This window comes from Scyliorhinus torazame, chromosome 1 (assembly GCF_047496885.1).
Source record: "Scyliorhinus torazame isolate Kashiwa2021f chromosome 1, sScyTor2.1, whole genome shotgun sequence".
In the NCBI taxonomy this organism is placed as follows: domain Eukaryota; kingdom Metazoa; phylum Chordata; class Chondrichthyes; order Carcharhiniformes; family Scyliorhinidae; genus Scyliorhinus; species Scyliorhinus torazame.
The window spans coordinates 342,469,507-342,494,179 of NC_092707.1; the positions used below are offsets into that span (position 1 = coordinate 342,469,507).

Here is a 24,673-nt window from a genome sequence, read left to right on the forward strand (position 1 = left end):
TTTTACCTTCTCCTTTTCATCCAGCTTTCCATCTTGGTTTTCCTTTACTGCGGCCCCCCCCCCCACCCCCCACCCCCACCCCCCCACCCCCCCCCACACCCCCCCCCCCACCACCCACCCACCCCCCCCACCACCCACCCACCCCCCCCACCCACCCACCCCCCCCCCACCACCCCCCCCACCCCCCCCCACCCCACCACCCCCCCACCCTCACCCCCCCACCCCCCCCCCACCCCCCCACCCCCCCCACCCCCCCCCCCACCCCCCCTGCGAGATGTAATCTCTACTGAATTCTGCACTATCACAAATAGACAGATAGCAGAGCAGTACCTGTTTTGCAAAGTAAAAGGTGAGCTGTACCAACAAACTAATATCCTGAAAAATACATTTGAATAAGTAAATAAAATTAAATCAAGAACACTCGGACACTTTGGTCACTCGCGAGTTTACTAAGGCAGCATTTTATTACTGTTCAGGGAACTAGGGCGGTTTTAACAGAATCAGGAACACGGCTTGCATAATAGTCAAAGTTCTTCAAAGTTGCAAGGACTCCGGCTGAGTTCATATGCTTCACATCTTTATGATACTGGAAAGGATTCCCATGAATATCTGTTAATTTACCTAAAAGTTAAAAAAAATAACTACAATAAAAAACTAGTCAAACAAGACAACTCTTATTTATTATCTTTGGGTGATTTATGCTCTACATATCTGAATTGGTTTACCCAGGCAGTACCTCGTTGACACTATATGACTGGAAAAAAGTTTCTAACAGCCAGGCTATGTATATTGGCCTACAAGCTGGCCATTGCATTTTAAATGTTCTGAAAATGTGGAGAAAATTTACTTTTTGAAAGTCTCTAAGAACCCCCTGCAAAAATGTTAATATTAGTTGACATCACAATGAGCTTATGTTCCATGCATTATCACACAAAGTTGTGCAAGACTTCTGCTGGAAATCTCACAGCACCTCCCTGCAGAGTCATGTCACAAGTGAACTGTACAAGAAAAGTGGCTGTACAAAGTAACGAGATTCATTTCAGCTTTCTAAATATAAAAGTCATGAATCTGCACAAATTAAAAGAATCAAGGCAGGACAATTGTAAAAAAAACCCTTACATTCATACAGCACCATTCACAACCTCAGGATATCCCACAGTGCTTTTACAGCCAATTGAAATGCAGTCACTGTTGCGATGTAGGAAATGTGGCAGCCAATTTGCGCACAGGAAGTAATTAACAGCAATGGCCATCTTGCAATGTTGATTGAGGAATACATTTAGATCAAAACACTAGGAATAACTGCCTTGCTTTCCTTCAAAATAGTGCCTCAGGATCTATTACGTCCACTATGATGAACAGGACACCACTAATAGCACAGCACTCCCTCAGTACCGTTCCAGAGTATGGGGTTTTGCCCTCAAACATTTCTGCAGTTGGGACTTGAATTTACAACATTCTGACTCAAAAGGTGAATGTGCTACGGCTGACATTTTCTGCAAACTGCCTATCAGCTCATCCATGAATTCATTCCACTCAATAAACTATGGTTTGTTGAGATCATTGTCTGTGGGTGAAGATTTTGCTAAAAAGCTGGTCTGATTACAGGTTTGACTATAAGCAACTACATTCAGAACACTATTCCAACTTTTTATATGCGTGACACATGGGTGAACAAATACAAATGAGATTTCTAAGTGACATTCTCCCCATTCAAAAGCCTGCACCTTTTATGATCAGATATTCATACATAGATCTAAAGTCTCAATAAATTTTACATGAAAATCTGATTTTAAATAAGCAAACGTTCACCCAATTTTATTCCTTGGGAACTGTAATCTAATCAAAAGAGTAAAAGTTCAAGATTGAACTGTTTGACAAAAGTAGGTTTAGAAGTATAATTTGGTGTTGTACAATGTTTGTATCATTTGAGCATCATTAAAAAAAAAATTTAATGAGCTTTTGTGCCACATAAAATTGTAGCAGCAAAGCTCAAAGGATCATTCCTTAAAATATTAATGAGCAATGCATAGAAGTAGTTGGTAGAATGCATACAATCTTCAATTGGGGTCACAGCCCATTATCCAAAGCCACAAAATTTAGGCACACATTTGCAACAAAGTGCAAACCCCAAATGTGTTTAAATCACCCATGCAGTTTATGCTAAAGAATAATCTCACCATTGTCTATGAGCAAGGGAACCATCTGTAAGGGCAAGGGTTTATAGGGTTATTTTTCTTCCAAATGGGATGAATATGAGCTCCCATTTGAGTCGACCCCTCCAGAGTCCATTAGGGAGTCAGTCTAGCGCTGTTCAAGAAGAAGACGAAGTAGCAGCAAAATGTATATGTATATGACGCCCTTTACACAATGAAACATCTCAAGGTGCTTCATAGGAGCATTATAAAACAAAATATGACATTAATCCACATGAGATAATATTTCGGTCAATAACCAAAAACCTGTTCAGAGAGTTTTTTGGAGCGTACAAAAGGAGGCGAGTACAGAGAACTTTAGTGAGGAATTCCAGAGCTCACGCCGAGGTCACTGAGAGAACCAATTGCTAGTGAATGTTTGGCTATGATTAGATAAATAATAATGGGACCACGTGGAAGCAGTACTATCCAGCTGGACGACATGGAGAGGCATTAGAGGGTGATGGTGTGGTCAACTGAGTCAAAGGCTGCAAACAGGTCGATCTCGGAGGGGACATAGATTTAATGTAAGTGGGGAGTTAAGGGTGGTGGGAGTCTGGAACTCACTGTCTGAAAGGATGGTTGAGTCAGAAACTCTCGTAATGTTTCAGAAGTATTTAGATTTTCACTTGCACCGCCAAAACCTCCTGGACTATGGGCCAAGCTCTAGAAGATAGGATTAATGTAGTCAGATCTTTGTTGACCGGTGTGGACATAATGGACCAAATGACCTCCTTCTGTTCTATAAATGTCTGTGAATCGCTGAAAAATGTCATGCCATCCCCTAGTTGGGTGGACCCATCTCGATCAGTCAGTTGAAAACTGGTAGTTAATCTCAAAATGGAGGTAAATTTGGCTCCCAGATAAATTAATCTTTGATAGGCTTGATAATCAAATGATCAAACTGGGCAGGTCCACACTACAGATTATATTTTCTTCCATCATTAGTTTATGGAATTTATTTTAAAGCTGAATCAGATTTAGTAATATGCATGAACTAGCTACCTGAAACAGCATGAAGGATAGCCTCAGGAGCACAAGTATCCCATTTCTTACAACCAGGACTCGCAAACACATAAGCCGAGGCCTTCCCCTCAATAAGTTGTATGACCTATAGGGGGAAAAAAAGACAATTAAAGAGCAGTTAACGGACTTTGGAAAGTGCACAATAAACAACTTCTATTTAGAAATCACCTTTAACATAATTAAATGTCCCAAGGTGCTACGCAGGCGCATTATTGAAGTATGACACCAAGCCACATACGAGGATATTAGGTCAGGTGACTAAAAGTTTGATCAAGGAGGTAGTTTTAAGTATCATCTTAAAGGAGGAAAGCAAGGTATAAAGAGAGAATTCCAGTGCTTGTGGCCTAGGCAACCAAAGGCATGGCCAACAATGATGCAATAAATATTTCTGGGAATATACACAGGGGGCCAAATTAAAGGAGCACACATATCTAGGGGGAAGGAGGGTTGTGGCATCAGCAGAGATTTCAGGGGTAGGGAGGGTTAAGGACATGGAAGCATTTGAAAATAAGGATGAGAATTTTAAGATCAAGTCATTGGTTGATCAGGAACCAATGTAGGTCAGCAAGCACAGAGATGATAGGGCAATGGGTCTTGCATGAGTTAAGACACAGGCAGCAGAGTTTTAGATGACCTCAACTTCAAGGAGGGTTGAATATGGGAGGCCAGCCAGGAGGACATTGGAATAGTCAAATCTAGAGGTAACAAAGAAATGCACGAGTTCCAGCAGCAGATGAACCGAGGCAGTGATGAAAATAGGCCCATCTTAGAGATGGCATGATTGTTTTTCTGTTAAATAATTTTAATAATCTTTATTGTCACAAGTAGGCTTATATTAACACTGCAACGAAGTTACTGTGAAAAGTCCATAGTCGCCACATTCCAGCGCCTGTTCGGGTACACAGGGAGAATTCAGAATGTCCAATTCACCTAACAGCACATCTTTCAGGACTATCATATCATAGAATTTACAGTGCAGAAGGAGGCCATTCAGCCCATTGAGTGCACCGGCTCTTGGAAAGAGAACCCTACCCAAGGTCAACACCCCCACCCTATCCCCATAACCCAGTAACCCCACCCAACACGAAGGGCAATTTTGGATACGAAGGGCAATTTATCATGGCCAATCCACCTAACCTGCACATCTTTGGACTGTGGGAGGAATCCGGAGGAAACCCACGCACACACGGGGAGGATGTGCAGACTCCGCACAGACAGTGACCCAAGCCGGAATCGAACCTGGGACCCTGGAGCTGTGAAGCAATTGTGCTATCCACAATGCAACCGTGTGCTGCCCTAGTGGGAGGAAACCCATGCAGACACAGGGAGAACGTGCAGACTCCACAGTGACCCAAACCAGGAATCGAACCTCGGACCCTGGAGTTGTGAAGCAATAATGCTAACCACTGAGGGTGAAAATTCAACTTAGGATCAAATGTGACCCCACAGTTGCAAACCAATTGGTTTAATCTTGGAATGTTGCCAGGAAGAGTGATGAAATCAGTGAGCGAGATGCAGATAATAGAGAAGTCCATTGACCTCAGGCAGGATTTTCCGGTTGCCGGGTGGACACGCCCGGAGAATCCCACCCAGTGTGTTAAAGAATGGAATCTGGAGCAGGGATCAGAAACATTGGCTTCAGTTTTCCCAATATTTAACTGGAGCCGGTGGCATAGTGGTTGTCACTGGACTAGTAAACCACAATCCCGCCACTGCAGATGGTGAAATTTGAATTCAATACAAATCTGGAATTAAAATTCAATGATGACCATGAAACCATTGTTTCACTAATGTCCTTTAGGGAAAGAAATCTGCCATCCTTACCCCATCTGGCCTACATGTGACTCCAGAACCACAGCAATGTGGTTGACTCTTAACTGCCCCCTCAAGGGCAACTCAGGATGGGTAATAAATGCTGGCTCAGCCAGCGACACCCACGTCCCATGAATGAATAAAAAATAAAAAAATTATGCCATCAGTCTTTCCAAGTTGCTGGGAAATCAGACTAAGTGTTTTTATTTTTAAAATATTTTTATTCTCCTCCTTTTTCATATTTTCTCCCAAATTTACACCCAGTAATAAACAATAATTAGTAACAAATGTAATGTCAATCCCCATATCAATAACAACGATCCCATCCTTCCTCCAAACCCCAAACATTAGCCCACATGTTAACATAAACAAATGACAAAAACAAATCATCCATAGTCACCATTAACACATACAGTCCCTCTCCTCCCAACCCTCCCAGCTCTTCTTCCCACCCCCCCACTAATGTTCCATGTAATCCAATTCTCGAAAGTGCATAATGAATAACGCCCATGAATTGTAGAACCCCTCCATCCTTCCCCTCAGTACAAATTTGACCTTTTCAAGAATTCCAGCAGGTCCCCCGCCACACAAGAGCACAGGGTGGAGAGGTTGATCTCCACCCTAACAGGATCCGCCTTCGGCCGATCAACGAGGCAAAGGTTACAACATCTGCCTCTGCGCCCGTTTCCAAACCCGGCTGGTCCGTCACCCAGAATATGGCCTCCCTCGGGCCCGGGTCCAGTTTCACGTGCACCACTTTAGAGATTACCCTAAAAACTCCTTCCAGTAATCCTCCATCTTTGGACAGGACCGAAACATATGAACGTGGTTTGCGCCTCCCCCCCACTCCCCCAACGTTCACATACATCCTCTACCCCCTCAAAGAGCCGGCTCATCCTTGGCCTTGTAAGGTGTGCTCTATGCACCACCTTCAGCTGTATCAGCCCCAAGCTCGCACACGAGGTGGAGGTGTTCACTCTCCGGAGCACCTCACACCAGAACTCCTCCTCCATACCGTCTCCCAACTCTTCCTCCCACTTTACCTTGATCTCTTCCAGCGGCGTCTTCTCCTCCTCTAAAATAGCCCCGTAAACCGCCGATACTACCCCCTTCTCCAGTCCCCCTGTTGTCAGCACCTCCTCCAGCAATGTGGAAGCTGGCTCTACTGGGAAGCTCTGTATCTCCTTTCTGGCAAAGTCTCGAACCTGCATGCATCTAAATACTTCCCCCTGCTCCAGCCCATACTTCGCTCCCAACTCCTTCAATCCTGCAAACCGACCCCCAAGAAACAAATCTTTTAGTGAGACTAATAGTGTTGAAAGATTGGGGATTTAGCAGTTGTGTTATCAATATGCAAGAGGAAGGTAATCCCACGACTGTGGACAATGTTGCTAAAAGTCAGCTGAAGGAAAGAAGAAGGAGACACAAATAGATCTGCCAAAGCAAGAATGCCGAAGAGGGAGAGATATACTCTCAACACGTTCAAATCAGCAAATTGGAAACAAGCAAATGTAGTTCTGTTGAATTGAACAATGCAAGAGGAGTGACTGGAAAAGGTTACTGTGGTTGATCAGAGATTGAAGAGAGTTCAGAGTGAGAGAATGCACCATTATTTTACCTATTTATAAAAAATTAAATTAAAGAATCAAAAAAATTGAGGCTTGAATGGGGCTGAATCCATGTTTTAATCCCTTACATCTGGTTTCCGCTACCATAAGAACAGCTCTCAAAATCACTAACGATATCCTAAGTGACTGTGACAAAGATAATCTACTCTGCCTCACCTTCTTTCCCCATTTGTAGCCTTTAACATAGTTGACCATACCATACATTTCCAACATCTCTGCACCAGCTAGATGGGAGTGCACTCAGCTGCTTCTATTTTTAATCTATAAAGAGGAGAATTTTTTTTGTTTATAATTTTAAAGTGCCCAATTCTTTATTTTCTCAATTAAGGGGCAATTTAGTGTGGCGAATCCACCTATTCTGCACATCTTTGGGTTGTTGGGGTGAGACCCACGTAGAATGTGCAAACTCCATACAACAGTGACCCCAGCCAGGATTGAACCTGGGTCCTTGGTGCCCAGCATTGTAAACCACTGTGCCCCCCTAAAGAGGAGAAAATTAATAGTAAAGAGGAGGAACGAGGAGAAACCTGGTAAATTAATAATCGGAAACCAGGAAATGGCAGAGATTTAGAATAAGTATTCATAATAGAAGACAAAATAAATCCGAAGAATAGCAGAAAATCAAGAGGCAAAAGGAAAAGAGGAACAAAACAATAAGTAGGGAAAAAACATTAGGAAAACTATTGGGACTGAAGGATAACAAGTCCCCGAGGTCTGATGGCTTGCGACCCAAGGTCTCAAGTGGCTGGAGAAATAGTAGATGCATTGGCGGTAATCTTCCAAATGTCCTTGGATTTTGTAAAGGTTCCAGGGTTCCTGACAACTGCTAATGTAACTTCTCTGTTTAAAAAAGGATGGAGGCAGAAAGCAAGAAACAACAGGCCAGTCAACCTAACATGTGGGGGTGGGAAAATGCTCGAATCTATTAAGGAATCAGTAGTAGGAAGTTTAGAAAATCACAATAAAATCAGGCAGAGTCAACATGGTTTTGTGAAAGGATAATCAATGTTTAACAAATTTATTAGCGATCTTGTGAGGATGCAACAAGCAAAAAAGAACCACCAATGCAGTGGATTTGGATTTCCAATAGGCATCTGATAAGACCCCACGTTAAAGAGCTTAGTGTTGGGATGATATATTAGCATGGATGGAAGATTGGCCAACTAACAGGAAACAGAATGTCGATATAAATGGCTCACTTTGTTTCCGGGTGCGGCGATGACCAGCTGAGTCGCACGTTTCGGCAGCTCCCTGTGAAACGGACTTTTGGGCTCTTGATAGGAGCCCCAACGGCAATTTTGACGGCTAAAAACACTGTGCGGTAAACCAGAAGGGAATCCCCCCTGGATACGGATGGAAAAAGGAGGAGAGAGTGGCCAGATTGCAGTGGATCCTTTAGAACAGCGGCAAGGAAGGCAAGCAAAAACCAAGATGGCGTCGGAAGGTGGCAGTTTAACATGGGGCCCTGAACAACAAGAGTTCTTGAAATGCTGTGTGGAAGAGATCAAAAAGGAAATGAAGAAAGAGCTGTTGGCCCCGATACTACAGGCGATCGAAGGGCTAAAGGAGGAACAAAAGACCCAGGAGCAGGAGCTTCGGGTCGTGAAGGCAAAGGCAGCCGAGAATGAGGACGATATACAGGGCCTGGTGGTGAAGACGGAGACGCAGGAGGCACATCAGAAACGATGTGTGGAAAGGTTGGAGGCACTGGAAAACAACGCAAGGAGGAACAACCTGAGGATTCTTGGTCTTCCTGAAGGTGTGGAGGGAGCGGACGTCGGGGCATATGTGAGCACGATGCTGCACTCGTTAATGGGAGCGGAGGCCTGGGCGGGTCCGTTGGAGGTGGAGGGAGCATACCGAGTGATGGCGCGAGGACCGAGAGCAGGAGAAATTCCCAGAGCCATAGTGGTGAGATTCCTCCGTTTTAAGGATAGAGAAATGGTCCTTAGATGGGCGAAGAAAACTCGGAGCAGTAAATGGGAGAACGCGGTGATCCGCGTTTATCAAGACTGGAGTGCGGAGGTGGCGAGAAGGAGGGCGAGCTTTAATCGGGCCAAGGCGGTGCTTCATAAAAAGAAGATAAAATTTGGAATGCTGCAACCGGCAAGACTGTGGGTCACATATCGAGGGAGGCACCACTACTTTGAGACGGCGGATGAAGCGTGGACTTTTATTGTGGAAGAAAAACTGGAATGAGCGGGTTATTAAAAAGAACGTTCGAACAAAGTGGTGGGGGGCAAAGAGGGGTTTTATGTACTAATCCTGCGATGTGGTAACTTTTCTCTCTCCCACAGGTGGTGATGGGGGGAGGAGGGGAGGTGGAGGAGATGGGGCGTTGGCCATTGGGGGCGGGGCCAAGGGAGAAGCGCGGGCTTGGTTCCCGCGCTATGATAATCATGGCGGGAATAGAGAAGCAGGAAGGAGGGGGCGTCGCACGGTGCGAGCCGAGGTCACGGGGGGAAGCCGAGGTCAGCCAGAGTTTGCTGACTTCTGGGAGCAACATGGGGGGAGTAATTACGCTAGCGGGGGATCTAGCGGGGGGTGGTGGGAGGGGGGAATTACTGGGTTGCTGCTGCTGGGGAGAGGGGGGAGCTGGTATGGGAGAGGATGGGCGGGGGGGCACCGCCTGGGGGAGATACAGCTGCGTGGGAACCGGGTGAGGAGCTGGAAAAAGGTGATGGCTAATCGACAAGGGGGGGGGGGGGGGGGGTAGGAAGCCCCCCAACTCGGCTGACCACGTGGAACGTGAGAGGGCTGAACGGGCCGATAAAGAGGGCACGGGTACTCGCACACCTTAAGAAACTTAAGGCAGATGTGGTTATGTTACAGGAAACGCACCTGAAACTGATAGATCAGGTTAGGCTACGCAAAGGATGGGTGGGGCAGGTGTTCCATTCGGGGCTAGATGCAAAAAACAGGGGGGTGGCTATATTAGTGGGGAAGCGGGTAATGTTCGAGGCAAAGACTATAGTGGCGGATAACGGGGGCAGATACGTGATGGTGAGTGGCAAACTACAGGGGGAGACGGTGGATTTGGTAAACGTATATGCCCCGAACTGGGATGATGCCAATTTTATGAGGCGGATGCTAGGACGCATTCCGGACCTAGAGATGGGAAAGCTGATAATGGGGGGAGATTTTAATACGGTGTTGGAACCAGGGCTGGATAGGTCGAAGTCCAGGACTGGAAGGAGGCCGGCAGCAGCCAAGGTACTTAAAGATTTTATGGAGCAGATGGGAGGTGTAGACCCGTGGAGATTTAGCAGACCTAGGAGTAAGGAGTTCTCGTTTTTCTCCTATGTCCATAAAGTCTACTCGCGAATAGACTTTTTTGTGCTGGGTAGGGCATTGATCCCGAAGGTGAGGGGAACGGAGTATACGGCTATAGCCATTTCGGATCACGCTCCACACTGGGTGGACTTGGAGATAGGGGAGGAAACAGGAGGGCACCCACCCTGGAGAATGGACATGGGACTAATGGCAGATGAGGGGGTGTGTCTAAGGGTGAGGGGGTGCATTGAAAAGTACTTGGAACTCAATGATAATGGGGAGGTCCAGGTGGGAGTGGTCTGGGAGGCGTTGAAGGCGGTGGTTAGAGGGGAGCTGATATCAATAAGGGCACATAAAGGGAAGCAGGAGAGTAAGGAACGGGAGCGGTTGCTGCAAACCTTTTGAGGGTGGACAGACAATATGCGGAAGCACCGGAGGAGGGACTGTACAGGGAAAGGCAAAGGCTACATGTAGAATTTGACTTGCTGACTACAGGCACTGCAGAGGCACAATGGAGGAAGGCACAGGGTGTACAGTACGAATATGGGGAGAAGGCGAGCAGGTTGCTGGCACACCAATTGAGGAAAAGGGGAGCAGCGAGGGAAATAGGGAGAGTGAGGGATGAGGAAGGAGAGATGGAGCGGGGAGCGGAGAGAGTGAATGGAGTGTTCAAGACATTTTATAAAAAACTATATGAAGCTCAATCCCCGGATGGGAGGGAGAGAATGATGGGCTTCTTGGATCGGCTGGAATTTCCCAAGGTGGAAGAGCAGGAAAGGGTGGGACTGGGAGCACAGATCGAGGTAGAAGAAGTGGTGAAAGGAATTAGGAGCATGCAGGCGGGAAAGGCCCCGGGACCGGATGGATTCCCAGTCGAATTCTATAGAAAATATGTGGACTTGCTCGCCCCGGTACTGACGAGGACCTTTAATGAGGCAAAGGAAAGGGGACAACTGCCCCCGACTATGTCTGAAGCAATGATATCGCTTCTCTTAAAGAAGGAAAAGGACCCGCTACAATGCGGGTCCTATAGACCTATTTCCCTCCTAAATGTAGATGCCAAGGTCCTGGCCAAGGTAATGGCAATGAGAATAGAGGAATGTGTCCCGGGGGTGGTCCACGAGGACCAAACTGGGTTTGTGAAGGGGAGACAGCTGAACACGAATATATGGAGGTTGTTAGGGGTAATGATGATGGCCCCACCAGAGGGAGAAACGGAGATAGTAGTGGCGATGGATGTCGAGAAAGCATTTGATAGAGTGGAGTGGGATTATTTGTGGGCGGTGTTGAGGAGATTTGGTTTTGGAGAGGGGTATGTTAGATGGGTGCAGCTGAAGTATAGGGCCCCAGTAGCGAGCGTGGTCACGAATGGACGGGGATCTGCATATTTTCGGCTCCATAGAGGGACAAGGCAGGGATGCCCTCTGTCCCCATTATTGTTTGCACTGGCGATTGAGCCCCTGGCGATAGCATTGAGGGGTTCCAAGAAGTGGAGGGGAGTACTTAGGGGAGGAGAAGAGCACCGGGTATCTTTGTATGCGGACGATTTGCTACTATACGTGGCGGACCCGGCGGAGGGGATGCCAGAAATAATGCGGATACTTGGGGAGTTTGGGGATTTTTCAGGGTATAAATTGAACATGGGGAAAAGTGAGTTGTTTGTGGTGCATCCAGGGGAGCAGAGTAGAGAAATAGAGGACCTACCGTTGAGGAAGGTAACAAGGGACTTTCGTTACCTGGGGATCCAGATAGCTAAGAATTGGGGCACATTGCATAGGTTAAATTTAACGCGGTTGGTGGAACAGATGGAGGAGGATTTCAAGAGATGGGATATGGTATCCCTGTCAATGGCAGGGAGGGTGCAGGCGGTTAAGATGGTGGTCCTCCCGAGATTCCTCTTTGTGTTTCAGTGCCTCCCGGTGGTGATCACGAAGGCTTTTTTTAAAAGGATTGAAAAGAGCATCATGGGTTTTGTGTGGGCCGGGAAGACCCCGAGAGTGAGGAAGGGATTCTTACAGCGTAGCAGGGATAGGGGGGGGCTGGCACTACCGAGCCTAAGTGAGTATTATTGGGCCGCTAATATTTCAATGGTGAGTAAGTGGATGGGAGAGGAGGAGGGAGCGGCGTGGAAGAGATTAGAGAGGGCGTCCTGTAGGGGGACTAGCCTACAGGCTATGGTGACAGCCCCATTGCCGTTCTCACCGAGGAACTACACCACAAGCCCGGTGGTGGTGGCTACACTGAAGATTTGGGGACAGTGGAGACGGCATAGGGGAAAGACTGGAGCCTTGGGGGGGTCCCCGATAAGAAACAACCATAGGTTTGCCCCGGGGGGAATGGATGGGGGATATGGAATGTGGCAAAGAGCAGGAATAACGCAACTGAAAGATCTGTTTGTGGATGGGAAGTTCGCGAGTCTGGGAGCGCTGACCGAGAAATATGGGTTGCCCCAAGGGAATGCATTCAGGTATATGCAACTGAGGGCTTTTGCGAGGCAACAGGTGAGGGAATTCCCACAGCTCCCGACACAAGAGGTGCAGGACAGAGTGATCTCAAAGACATGGGTGGGGGATGGTAAGGTGTCAGATATATATAGGGAAATGAGGGACGAAGGGGAGACTATGGTAGATGAACTAAAAGGGAAATGGGAAGAAGAGCTGGGGGAGGAGATCGAGGAGGGGCTGTGGGCAGATGCCCAAAGCAGGGTAAACTCGTCGTCCTCGTGTGCCAGGCTAAGCCTGATTCAGTTTAAGGTATTACACAGGGCACATATGACTGGAGCACGGCTCAGTAAATTTTTGGGGGTGGAGGATAGGTGTGCGAGGTGCTCGAGAAGCCCAGCGAATCATAGCCATATGTTTTGGTCATGCCCGGCACTACAGGGGTTTTGGATGGGGGTGACAAAGGTGCTTTCAAAAGTAGTAGGAGTCCGGGTCGAACCAAGCTGGGGGTTGGCTATATTTGGGGTTGCACAAGAGCCGGGAGTGCAGGAGGCGAGAGAGGCCGATGTTTTGGCCTTTGCGTCCCTAGTAGCCCAGCGCAGGATATTGCTAATGTGGAAAGAAGCCAAGCCCCCGGGGGTGGAGACCTGGATAAATGACATGGCGGGGTTTATAAAGCTAGAGCGGATTAAGTTCGTCCTAAGGGGGTCGGCTCAAGGGTTCACCAGGCGGTGGCAACCGTTCGTCGAATACCTCGCAGAAAGATAGACGGAATGGGAGAAAGGCAGCAGCAGCAGCCCAGGATCAGGGGGGGGGGGGGGGGGGGGGAGGAACCAGAAGGACTCTCAGGGTTGTTAATATATACTGTATAGTATGTATAGGTCGTTGCTACAGATAATTATATATTGGACTGTTAAATTATATTTTTGGAGAGTGTTACTTGTGACAAGGCAGTTGCCAAATAGGGCTAGTTTTCATTTTTGTTATTTATTATTTATTCATTTTTTTTTGTTTATAAAATAGGTCATTGTTATTTGTGTTGTTATAATATTGTGTAAAGGATGCACAATGTACTGTGTTGGTTGACCAAAAATTTTCAATAAAATATTTAATAAAAAAAATAAAATAAATGGCTCACTTTCAACTTGGCAAAGTGTAACTGGTGGAGTGTCACAAGGATCAGTGACGTGGCCTTAATCATATAGGATCTATATTAATGACTTGGATGAATAGGCAGGAAATTGCATTGAGGAGGCTACAAAGAGTCTGCAAATTGATATAACTAAGTGAGTGGGCAACTATTTGGCATATGGCAGTATAAGCTGAGTAATAGCCGGTGCAGACTCGATGGGCCGAATGGCCTCCTTCTGCACTGTAAATTCTATGATAATAGCGGAGGGACTGAATAAGTACTTTGCGTCAGTCTTCACAGTAGAAGACATGAGTAATATCCCAACAATTCCGGAGAGTCAGGGGACCGAGTTGAATATGGTAGCCATCACAAAGGAGAAAGTGCGGGAGAAACTAAGAGGCTAAGAATTGATAAATCTCCAGGCCCAGATGGGCTACATCCTAGAGTTCTAAAGGAGATAGCTGAAGAAATAGTGGAGGCGTTGGTTATGATCTTTCAAAAGTCACTGGAGTCAGGGAAAGTCCCAGAGGATTGGAAAATCGCTGTTGTAACCCCCCTATTCAAGAAGGGAACAAGGAAAAAGATTGAAAATTATAGGCCAATTAGCCTAACCTCGGTTGTTGGCAAGATTCTAGAATCCATTGTTAAGGATGAGATTTCTAAATTCTTGGAAGTGCAGGGTCGGATTAGGACAAGTCAGCATGGATTTAGTAAGGGGAGGTCGTGCCTGACAAACCTGTTAGAGTTCTTTGAAGAGATAACAAATAGGTTAGACCAAGGAGAGCCAATGGATGTTATCTAACTTGACTTCCAAAAGGCCTTTGATAAGGTGCCTCACGGGAGACTGCTGAGTAAAATAAGGGCCCATGGTATTCGAGGCAAGGTACTAACATTGATTGACGATTGGCTGTCAGGCAGAAGGCAGAGAGTTGGGATAAAAGGTTCTTTTTCGGAATGGCAACCGGTGACGAGTGGTGTCCCGCAGGGTTCGGGCCACAGCTGTTCTCTTTATATATTAACGATCTAGATGACGGGACTGAGGGCATTCTGGCTGAGTTTGCCGATGATACAAAGATGGGTGGAGGGGCAGGTAGTATGGAGGAGGTAGGGAGGCTGCAGAAAGATTTAGACAGTTTAGGAGAGTGGTCCAAGAAATGGCTGATGAAATTCAACGTGGGCAAGTGCGAGGTCTTGCACTTTGGAAAAAAGAATAGAGGCGTGGACTATTTTCTAAATGGTGACAAAATTCATAATGCTGAAGTGCAAAGGGACTTGGGAGTCCTAGTCCAGGATTCTCTAAAGGTAAACTTGCAGGTTGAGTCCGTAATTAAGAAAGCAAATGCAATGTTGTCATTCATCTCAAGAGGCTTGGAATATAAAAGCAGGGATGTACTTCTGAAGCTTTATAAAGCATTAGTTAGGCCCCATTTAGAATACTGTGAGCAATTTGGGCCCCACACCTCAGGAAGGCCATACTGGCACTGGAGCGGGTCCAGCGGAGATTCACACGGATGATCCCAGGAATGGTAGGCCTAACATACGATGAACGTCTGAGGATCCTGGGATTATATTCATTGGAGTTTAGGAGGTTGAGGGGAGATCTAATAGAAACTTACAAGATAATGAATGGCTTAGATAGGGTGGATGTAGGGAAGTTGTTTCCATTAGCAGGGGAGACGAGGACCCAGGGGCACAGCCTTAGAATAAAAGGGAGCCGCTTTAGAACAGAGATGAGGAGCAATTTCTTCAGCCAGAGAGTGGTGGGTCTGTGGAATTCATTGCCACAGAGGGCGGTGGAGGCCGGGACGTTGAGTGTCTTTCAGACAGAAGTTGATAAATTCTTGATTTCTCGAGGAATTAAGGGCTATGGAGAGAGAGCGGGTAAATGGAGTTGAAATCAGCCATGATTGAATGGTGGAGTGGACTCGATGGGCCGAATGGCCTTACTTACGCTCCTATGTCTTATGGTCTTATAATGTGGGAAAATGTGAGGTTATCCAATTTGGCACGAAGAATAGAAAAACAGAATATTATTTAAATAGAAAGAGACTGGAGAATGCCAAGATACAGAGGAATTGGGGTTCTTTAATGTATGACTCTCAAAAAGTTAGCATGTAGATAGAGCAAGTAATTAGGAAGCCAAAGGTTGCCCCTTTGAGAAATCCTTCATGCTCCCTTCCAAAAGTTATTATTGAATCTGCTTCCACCACCCTTACAAGTACTGCATTACAGATTATAACAACTCACAATGTAAACAAACAAATCACAGACCATCACACTTGTTGTTCTTGGTCAATTATTTTATTTATCCTGTGATTACCAACAAAACAGTTTCTCCTTGTGTACTCGATAAAAACTCTTCATGATTTTGAGCACCTCTATCTTCTCTTGTGCATGTGTCAGCCAGTAAAGGGCTACACATGCATGGTTTGGAATGTTTTATGTTGGCAATCCGAACCATGCATGCCCTGATCGGAAAGGGCCACACATACGCAGTTCTTATATATATTTTTTAAAACATCGGTTAGACCCATTCACGTGGCTAATGTTAACAATTCTGAACCACTTGTGCACGGCTAATTCCCAGCCGGCGCACGTGTGGGAGGCCAGAGGTTCATTGGGATTTGGAGATTCCGACCACGGAAATAAAAACGAAGGTTAGATTTAGTTTATTTACATTAACAAGTAATCATATTGAACTTCCTTTTGTGGCACACTTGTGGGGCCTTCGCTTCAAACCGGTGCGTCACAAAACACCGGTTGGGAACCTCTGCTCGATTGTCTCCGCATATCTGAGGCATCACTTCATCTGGCATTATTCCAGTAAAGCTCCTCTGCAATCTCTTCAAATCACTGGCATGCCTCCTGAAGTGTGATACCCAGAGAATTTTCGAACTCTGCAACAAAAGTCTAGAAACATTCAAAAACTAAACAAATTCAAAAATATACCCACACGGTTATTCAAGTAATGTGTTCCTTCAGCCCGTACCTTGTTGCCTGCGCCTCCAACCCTTATTACTTCATCAGCTTTCATTGCACAGATACAGTCATTTACCAGCTTGCTGCTGTGGGAACGGGTTGTAGTGATGATGTGTTTCCCCTCTGGTGCTTCCTTCAACTGAATTCCAAACACCCCAAGATTCAGGACCCCCCAAATGGTACGCCCAAGTACAGCGCCAGCCCCAGCCTGCAGGAAAAATATTTTCAAAAGTGATAAATTAGTACATCTTTTTCTGGGATATAACATGCACTCCGAAATTCAACTTCACCCATTTCACTCAATGATTGCTTCAAAAAGACCATATTGGTTTTATTTCTTCAGGCCAAATAAACCAAAGTGAAAGCCACTACATGTGTGTTACACACAAGGACCATTCTTTTTCTAATGCCGAAAAATTGTTAAAGGTTTAACCAAATGTTTGGTGATGTTTCAGCACTTCTTACTATCAACATCTTGAAACATTGTGCCTGCACTTCCACCAGTACATAAAAGATGCTTCAAATCAACTCTGGCCGATTTGTTCTCGATTTCCCACCATTCAGTAGCACAACAGAGACTGGGAACATTGAATGTTTTGTGTTTTTAGTATGCTACTTTGAAAACAAATTCAGTGAGAGGAGCTCAAAAAACTGGATGTCAAGACCAAATAATTGCAAATGCAAGCAATATCAAATGTAAAATTCAGAAGATATGCCAATAAACACTTGAAACAATCAGCAGGTCAGGCAGCATCTGTGCAGATTAATCAGAGTTGATGCTCAAGGTCAACAACCTTCCAAAATTAGTTACAAAATTCCTTCAGCAACTTCTACAATTTATGAACAGCTATTTTTAAGTGAAAAGGTTCAAAGAGATGGCAGGGATAAAAGCTGGTGGTAGACATATTAATGGTGCCTATGCCAAAAGTATCACCCCAGTTGTAAAAGGACAGCAAGGAATACCAACTGCATTCAATAAATACATAGAACATAACAGCGCAGTACAGGCCCTTCGGCCCTCGATGTTGCACCGACCTGTGAAACCACTCAAAAGCCCATCTACACCATTCCCTTATCGTCCATATGTCTATCCAATGACCATTTGAATGCCCTTAATGTTGGCGAGTCCACTACTGTTGCAGGCAGGGCATTCCACGCCCTTACTACTCTCTGAGTAAGGAACCTACCTCTGACATCTGTCCTATATTTATCTCCCCTCAATTTAAAGCTATGTCCCCTCGTGCGAGACATCACCATCCGAGGAAAAAGGCTCTCACTGTCCACCCTATCGAATCCGCTGATCATCTTGTATGCCTCAATTAAGTCACCTCTTAACCTTCTTCTCTCGAACGAAAACAGCCTCAAGTCCCTCAGCCTTTCCTCATAAGATCTTCCCTCCATACCAGGCAACATTCTGGTAAATCTCCTCTGCAGCCTCTCCAATGCTTCCACATCCTTCCTATAATGTGGCGACCAGAATTGCACGCAATACTCCAAATGTGGCCGCACCAGAGTTTTGTACAGGTGCAACATGACCTCATGGCTCCGAAACTCAATCCCTCTACCAATAAAAGCTAACACACCATACGCCTTCTTCCCAACCCTCTCAACCTGGGTAGCAACTTTCAGGGATCTATGTACATGGACACCAAGATCTCTCTGCTCATCCACACTGCAAAGAATCTTACCATTAGCCCAGTACTCTGTCTTCCTGTTATTCCTTCCAAAATGAATCACCTCACACTTTTCTGCATTAAACTCCATTTGCCACCTCTCAGCCCAGCACTGCAGCTTATCTATGTCCGTCTGTAACTTGTAACATCCTTCCGCACTGTCCACAACTCCACCGACTTTAGTGTCATCTGCAAATTTACTCACCCATCCTTCTACGCCCTCCTCCAGGTCATTTATAAAAATGACAACCAGCAGTGGCCCCAAAACAGATCCTTGTGGTACACCACTAGTAACTGGACTCCAGTCTGAACATTTCCCATCAACCACCACCCTTTGTCTTCTTCCAGCTCGCCAATTTCTGATCCAAACTGCTAAATCACCCTGAATCCCATGCCTCTGTATTTTCTGCAATAGCCTACTGTGGGGAACCTTATCAAACGTTTTACTGAAATCCATATACACCACATCAACTGCTTTACCCTCATCCACCTGTTTAGTCACCTTCTCAAAGAACTCAATAAGGTTTGTGAGGCACGATCTACCCTTCACAAAACCATGTTGACTATCTCTAATCAAATTATTCCTTTCCAGATGATTATACATCCTATCTCTTATAAACCTTTCCAAGACTTTGCCCACAACAGAAGTAAGGCTCACTGGTCTATAGTTACCGGGGTTGTCTCTACTCCCCTTCTTGAACAAGGGGACAAAATTTGCTATCCTCTAGTCTTCTGGCACTATTCCTGCAGACAAAGATGACTTAAAAATCAAAGCCAAAGGCTCAGCAATCTCCTCCCTAACTTCCCAGAGAATCCTAGGATACAGTTAGCAACTTATTGGGCGGGAGTTTTGGACAATTGTAGTTTAAAAATTGTTTAGGTTTAAAAAAAATTTTTATAAAAATCATACCTGATAGTTGTAATATGGCTGATTGATTACACCAGCTATTGCTTTGCCGGCATAAGCAAATCCAATAAGCACAGTGACATGATCCAGGAGGCCTGCAGGTCAAAATATTAAAATTACCTCAAGCACAAAATTAGAGCTGAACCCAGCTGCCTGATGGAAGGTAGAAACACCTGATCATGTTCGATAACAGCTCAAAGTAACCTTGAGCATGAAACAACATATAGTTGTTTTTTTCCTTTAAAATGTATGACATAGAACAGCACGGTGGCGCAGTGGTTAGCGCTGCTGCCTCACTGCGCCGAGAACCCGGGTTTGATCCCGACCCCAGGTCATTCTCCCAGTGTCTGCATGGGTCTCATCCCCACAGCCCAAAAAGATGTGCAGGGTAGGTGAATTGGCCACACTAAATTGCCCCTTAATTGGGGAGAAAAAAAAGAATTGGGTACTCGGAATTTTTAATGATAAAATAAAATGTATGACATCTCCACTTTAGTAATATCTTAAGAATAATATTTTAAGAAATAAGTTGGTGGTTTAAAAAATCTTATTTATAATGATAATGTACGTGAACTATTTTGTTAAATGCAAGAAAGCAAAAATAACGAAATTCGGCATGCTCACGTTGACTTTTACCAACGTTTACAGATGCGCCATAGAAAGCATCCTATCTGGCTGCATCACAGCCTGGTATAGCTACTGCTCGGACCAAGATTAAGAAACTACAGAATCATGAACACCGCCCAGTCCATGACACGAACCCGCCTGCCATCCATTAACTCGGTCTACACCTCCCGCTGCCTTGAAAAAGCAGGCAGCATAATCAAAGACTCCTCCCACCTTATGGCTCTTCCAACACTCTTCCAACTTCTTCCATCGGGCAGGAGATAGAAAAGTCTGAGAACACGCACTAACAGATTCAAAAACAGCTTCTTCACCGCTGTTACTATGTCTTATGGTTAACAAACTCCTAAACGACCCTCTTTATGGACTGATCTGATCTCTTCACACATCTTCTTTACTGAGTAGTACTACACTCCTACACCCAATGCCTGTGGCTATGTATTTACATTGTGTATTTATGTTTGCCCATTGAATTTTCTTTTCATGTACAGAATGATCTGTCTGAGCTGCACGCAGAACAATACTTTTCACTGTACCTCTGTACATGTGACAATAAACAAATCCAATCTAAGACAAGATTCAGAAACCACTTCTTCAGCCCCTTTAACTGAAAATATTTAGTATTTGTATTCAACCCTGTAGAAGAGGTACAAGATGGCATATTTATGGCACCTTGGACAAAACACCCAAGAGCTTATTAACTTAGATCTATCCAGTTTGTGAGGATTACAGTCTAATAACTTCCTGAAGCACTACATTTCTCCTATTTGGTAACGTCACCACTCAAAATATTTTGAAAATGAATCCAGTGCAACAAATTGCTAACTTATACTAAAATAAGCACAAGCTTACCTTCTGTGTATTCCTTTGTGCCATCAAGAGGATCGACCCAAACCACTATCTGAGAAAGTATTTTAGATTATTCTATTAAATAATTATTCTCTGAATACAGAATTATACATTGCTATCATTTCTAGTATATTTTTCAGTATTATACAATATATAACACATTCACACTGTCACCACTTCCGCCGATGCATGACATCTCACCTGCCCAATTCTCATTTTCACATTATGCATTGGAGGCAGAAAAAGTTCACATTCTTACTAGCCATTCATAACACTATCACACTTTTTTTGCAAAAGATCACACCAACTTCCAGGGAGAGGGCTAGGACTAGCAGACAGCCCCCAGGTTTCATGGAGGTGATTCCAGTCAAAGGGTCCTCCTCAGTCAGAGTAGAGCAAGGCGACAGTCTTTAATTTGTACCCACATATCCCCACAACCAAACGTAGCTTCAGCCTATTCCAACACATGAACAATAAGGTTAAATGTTTCAAATGCACATTTGCATGATATTACCAACATTACTAAATGTGCACCCTCTTTATCCTACATGGACCTCATAGGGAAACATGAACTCCTGCCCACAGCGGAAGATAACTTCTTGGGAGAAATGTATCCTCCAAAGACAGACCATCGCATGACATGTACATTTTAAACAAAGACTGGCACATTAAGTAGGCTTGTTAGTTCGACAAATGGACGGGAACAGTGAATCTCACAACACTGGTGACCAGAAATAATCGGTGGGAGACTGGCTGGAGCCGAGGCTGGGAGCCCCAGGCTAGCTAAGTGCAGCTAGTCAACGGGAGCCGAGGTAGGGGGTGTCCATATAATTAGATTAGGGTAGGGGTAGGTGATAGGATGGTGGAGGGCCAGAGGAAGCGCGACACATGACTGGGGGGCTGGCCAAGGAAAGGGGATGGCTGATCGGCAAAGTGTGGGGGCGAAGTGCCCCCCAACCAGGCTGATCACCTGGAACATTAGAGGGTTAAACGGGCCAGTGAAGAGGGCGCGTGTATCTGCGGGTTCTGTAGGCGGACATAGTCTTGTTGCAGGAGACGCACCTGAAAGTGGCAGACCAGGTTAGGTTAAGGAAGGGCTGGGACAGTAAGGTCTTTCATTCGGGCTCGATTCTAAGACGAGGGGGGTTGCGATCCTGATTAATAAAAGGATACAATTTGAGACGGAGGGCACGGTCGTGGATGGGGGTGACAGGTTAGTTATGATGAGGGGTAAGCTCGAAGGGGTGAGAGTAGTCCTGGTCAGTGTGTATGCCCCTAATTGGGACGATGTGGATTTTATTAGGAAGTTGCTAGGGAAGATCCCCGACTTGGACTCGCACAAGTTGATCATGGGCGGGGACTTTAATACGGTCCTGAACCAGTCATGCTCAAGAACGGGCAGGTTGCCAGCGATGGCAAAGGAACGGAGGGGGTTCATGGAGCAGATCCGTGGAGATTTAGCCGGCCGATGGCGAGGAAGTTCTCGTACTACTCCCATGTCCACAAGGTGTATTCCCGAATTGATTACTTTGTTGTGAGTAGGGACCTGCTGGCCAGAATGGTGGGGGCAGAATATTCGGCAATTACCATATCGGACCATGCTACCATGCTCCGCACTGGGTAGACCTGCAGTTTTGTAAGGACCGCTTTCAGCGCCCAACATGGAGGCTGGAAGTTGGACTTCTCGCGGACGAGGCGGTGTGCGAGAGGATGAGGAAATGCATGCAGAATTACCTGCAGGTGAACGATACTGGAGAGGTCTCGGCAGCGGTGGTCTGGGAGGCACTGAAGGCAGTGGAGAGAGGGGAGCTGATTTCAATCCGGGCATACAGGGACAGGACAGACAGGGCAGAAACGGACCGACTGATTAAGGAAATTCTACGGACGGACAGGAGTTACGCAGAATCCCCGAGGCCAGAGTTACTCAGGAAACGACAGAGGCTGCAGGCCGAATTTGGGGTGCTGACTACAGGCAAGGCTGTAGAGCAGCTTAGAAAGGTAAAAGGCGCGATTTATGAGCATGGGGAGAAGGCCAGTAGAATGCTTGCGCAGCAACTGAGGAAGAGAGAAGCGGCTAGGGAAATAGGGAGGGTAGTGGATGGGGACGGTAATCTAGTGGGTGATCCAGCAGGGCTGAACAAGCTCTTTAGGGACTTTAATAGGAAGCTGTACACTTCGGAACCACCTGGGGGACCGGGGGGTGGGGGTGGGGGGAAATTAGGCGATTCTTGGACGGACTGACCTTCCCAAGAGTGGGGAGGGGGTTAGTGGACGGACTGGGGGCCCTGGTCAGGATCAAAGAGGTGTTGGGGGCCTGAAGATCATGCAGTTGGGTAAAGCCCTGGAGCCAGACGGGTATCCAGTGGAGTTTTACAAAAGATTTGCCAGGATAGTGGGGCCGGTGCTGGTCAGGGTCTTTAACGAGGCAAGAGACAGAGGGAGTTTACCCCCGACGATGTCGCAGGCCACCATCTCGCTCATTCTGAAACGGGATAAGGACCCAGAGACCTGTGGGTCATACAGGCCGATCTCTGATTAACGTAGACGCCAAGTTACTGGCCAAGATCTTAGCAACTAGAATTGAGGACTGTGTACCAGATGTAATTGAGGAGGACCAAACCGGGTTTGCAAAGGGGAGGCAGCTAGTGGCCAACATAAGAAGGCTGCTCAACGTGATTATGATGCCCCCGGAGAGTAGGGAGGTAGAAATAGTGGTAGCCATGGATGCTGAAAAGGCTTTTGACCGGGTCGAGTGGGATTATCTGAGGGAGGTACTAGGACGGTTCGGGGGGGGGGGGGGTTCATCGACTTGGTTAGGCTATTGTATCAGGCCCCGGGGGCGAGTGTAAGGACGAACAGGACGACATCGGACTATTTTAGACTCCACTGTGGGACAAGACAGCGCTGTCCTCTCTCCCCACTGCTGTTTGCGCTGGCCATAGAGCCACTGACAATTGCACGGAGAGCTTTTAGGGGCTGGAAAGGGCTGATCCGGGGGTGGGGGTATTATGGCAATCCTGAGGGAATTTGGCCGGTTCTCCGGATACAAACCGAACATGGCTAAGAGCGAGTTGGTTGAAATTCAGGCTAGGGGGCAGGGGAGTAGGCTGAAGGGGTTGCCAAAGGGAGGGTTTCCGATATTTGGGGATTCAGGTGGCACGGGACTGGGACAGGTTGCACAAGCTCAACCTGACCCGACTGGTGGAACAAGTGAGGGAGGAGGTCCGGAGGTGGGATGCGCTCCGCTGTCATTGGCGGGGAGGGTGCAGATGACAATTCTCTCGTGGTTCTGGTTTTGTTTTTCAGTGTCTCCCCATCTTTATCCCGTGTTCCTTCTTTAAGAGGCTGAATAAAATTATTCTGGGATTTGTATGGGCAGGGAAGTCCCCGCGAGTGAAGGGGGTGATGCTTGAAAGGAACAGAGAAGGGGGCTGGTGTTGCCGAACTTCAGCAATTATTACTGGGCAGCCAACATAGCGATGATAAGGAAATGGATGGTGGGTGCGAGGTCGGTTTGGAAGCGGATGGAGGCTGCTTCGTGCAGGGGCACTAGCTTAGCAGCCCTGGTCACGGCGCCTCTGCCGCTTCCGCCGGCACGCTACTCCACCAGCCCGATAGTGGTGGCGGCTCTTTGGATCTGGGGCCAGTGGAGGAGGCATGTAGGGGAGGTAAGAGCATCGGTGTGGACCCCAATCTGCAGCAACCACCGATTTGCCCCGGGGAACATGGATGGGGGGTATCGACTGTGGAGGAGGGCGGGGATTGTGAGGATGGGGATCTGTTCCTGGAAGGGAGCTTTCCGAGCATGAGGGGAAGTTTGGGCTGACGAGGGGGAACAACTTTAGATACTTGCAGGTGGAGGGATTTTGTACGCAGATTGGTGCCGTCCTTCTCACGTCTCCTGCCGAAGGGGCGGCAGGACAGGGTAGTTTCTAGGGGAGAGGTGGGAGAGGGTAGAGTTTCAGACGTCTACAAGGAGCTAATGAGAGCTGAGGAAATGCAGACCGAGGACCTGAAGCTTAAGTAGGAGGAGCAGCTCGGGGGGGGTGGGGAGCTGGTGGACGGTATTTGGGCAGAAGCCCTGAGCAGAGTAAACACGACCGCAACATGCGCCAGGCTCAGCCTGATCCAGTT

The 24,673-nt window shown here is 46.6% G+C and overlaps 1 protein-coding gene across 3 annotated transcripts in view; it reads right to left on the bottom strand.

Annotated features, from left to right (window-relative positions):
* Nucleotides 1-429: 429 nt before the first annotated feature.
* bpnt1 (bisphosphate nucleotidase 1) overlaps nucleotides 430-24,673 on the bottom strand; it is a 43,415-nt gene continuing 19,171 nt past the window's right edge. Inside the window, exons 4-8 of one of the 3 annotated variants that reach the window (XM_072509454.1) lie at nucleotides 20,543-20,591; nucleotides 19,070-19,161; nucleotides 16,497-16,694; nucleotides 3,201-3,306; nucleotides 430-621 (exon numbers count right to left, since the gene is read on the bottom strand). In XM_072509454.1, coding sequence (XP_072365555.1) covers nucleotides 473-621; nucleotides 3,201-3,306; nucleotides 16,497-16,694; nucleotides 19,070-19,161; nucleotides 20,543-20,591 — 594 coding nt within the window. In that variant the 3' untranslated portion in view covers nucleotides 430-472. Of the gene's footprint in view, nucleotides 622-3,200; nucleotides 3,307-15,572; nucleotides 16,405-16,496; nucleotides 16,695-19,069; nucleotides 19,162-20,542; nucleotides 20,592-24,673 lie in introns of those variants that run through there. The other 2 variants (XM_072509440.1, XM_072509445.1) reach the window with 2 other exon arrangements.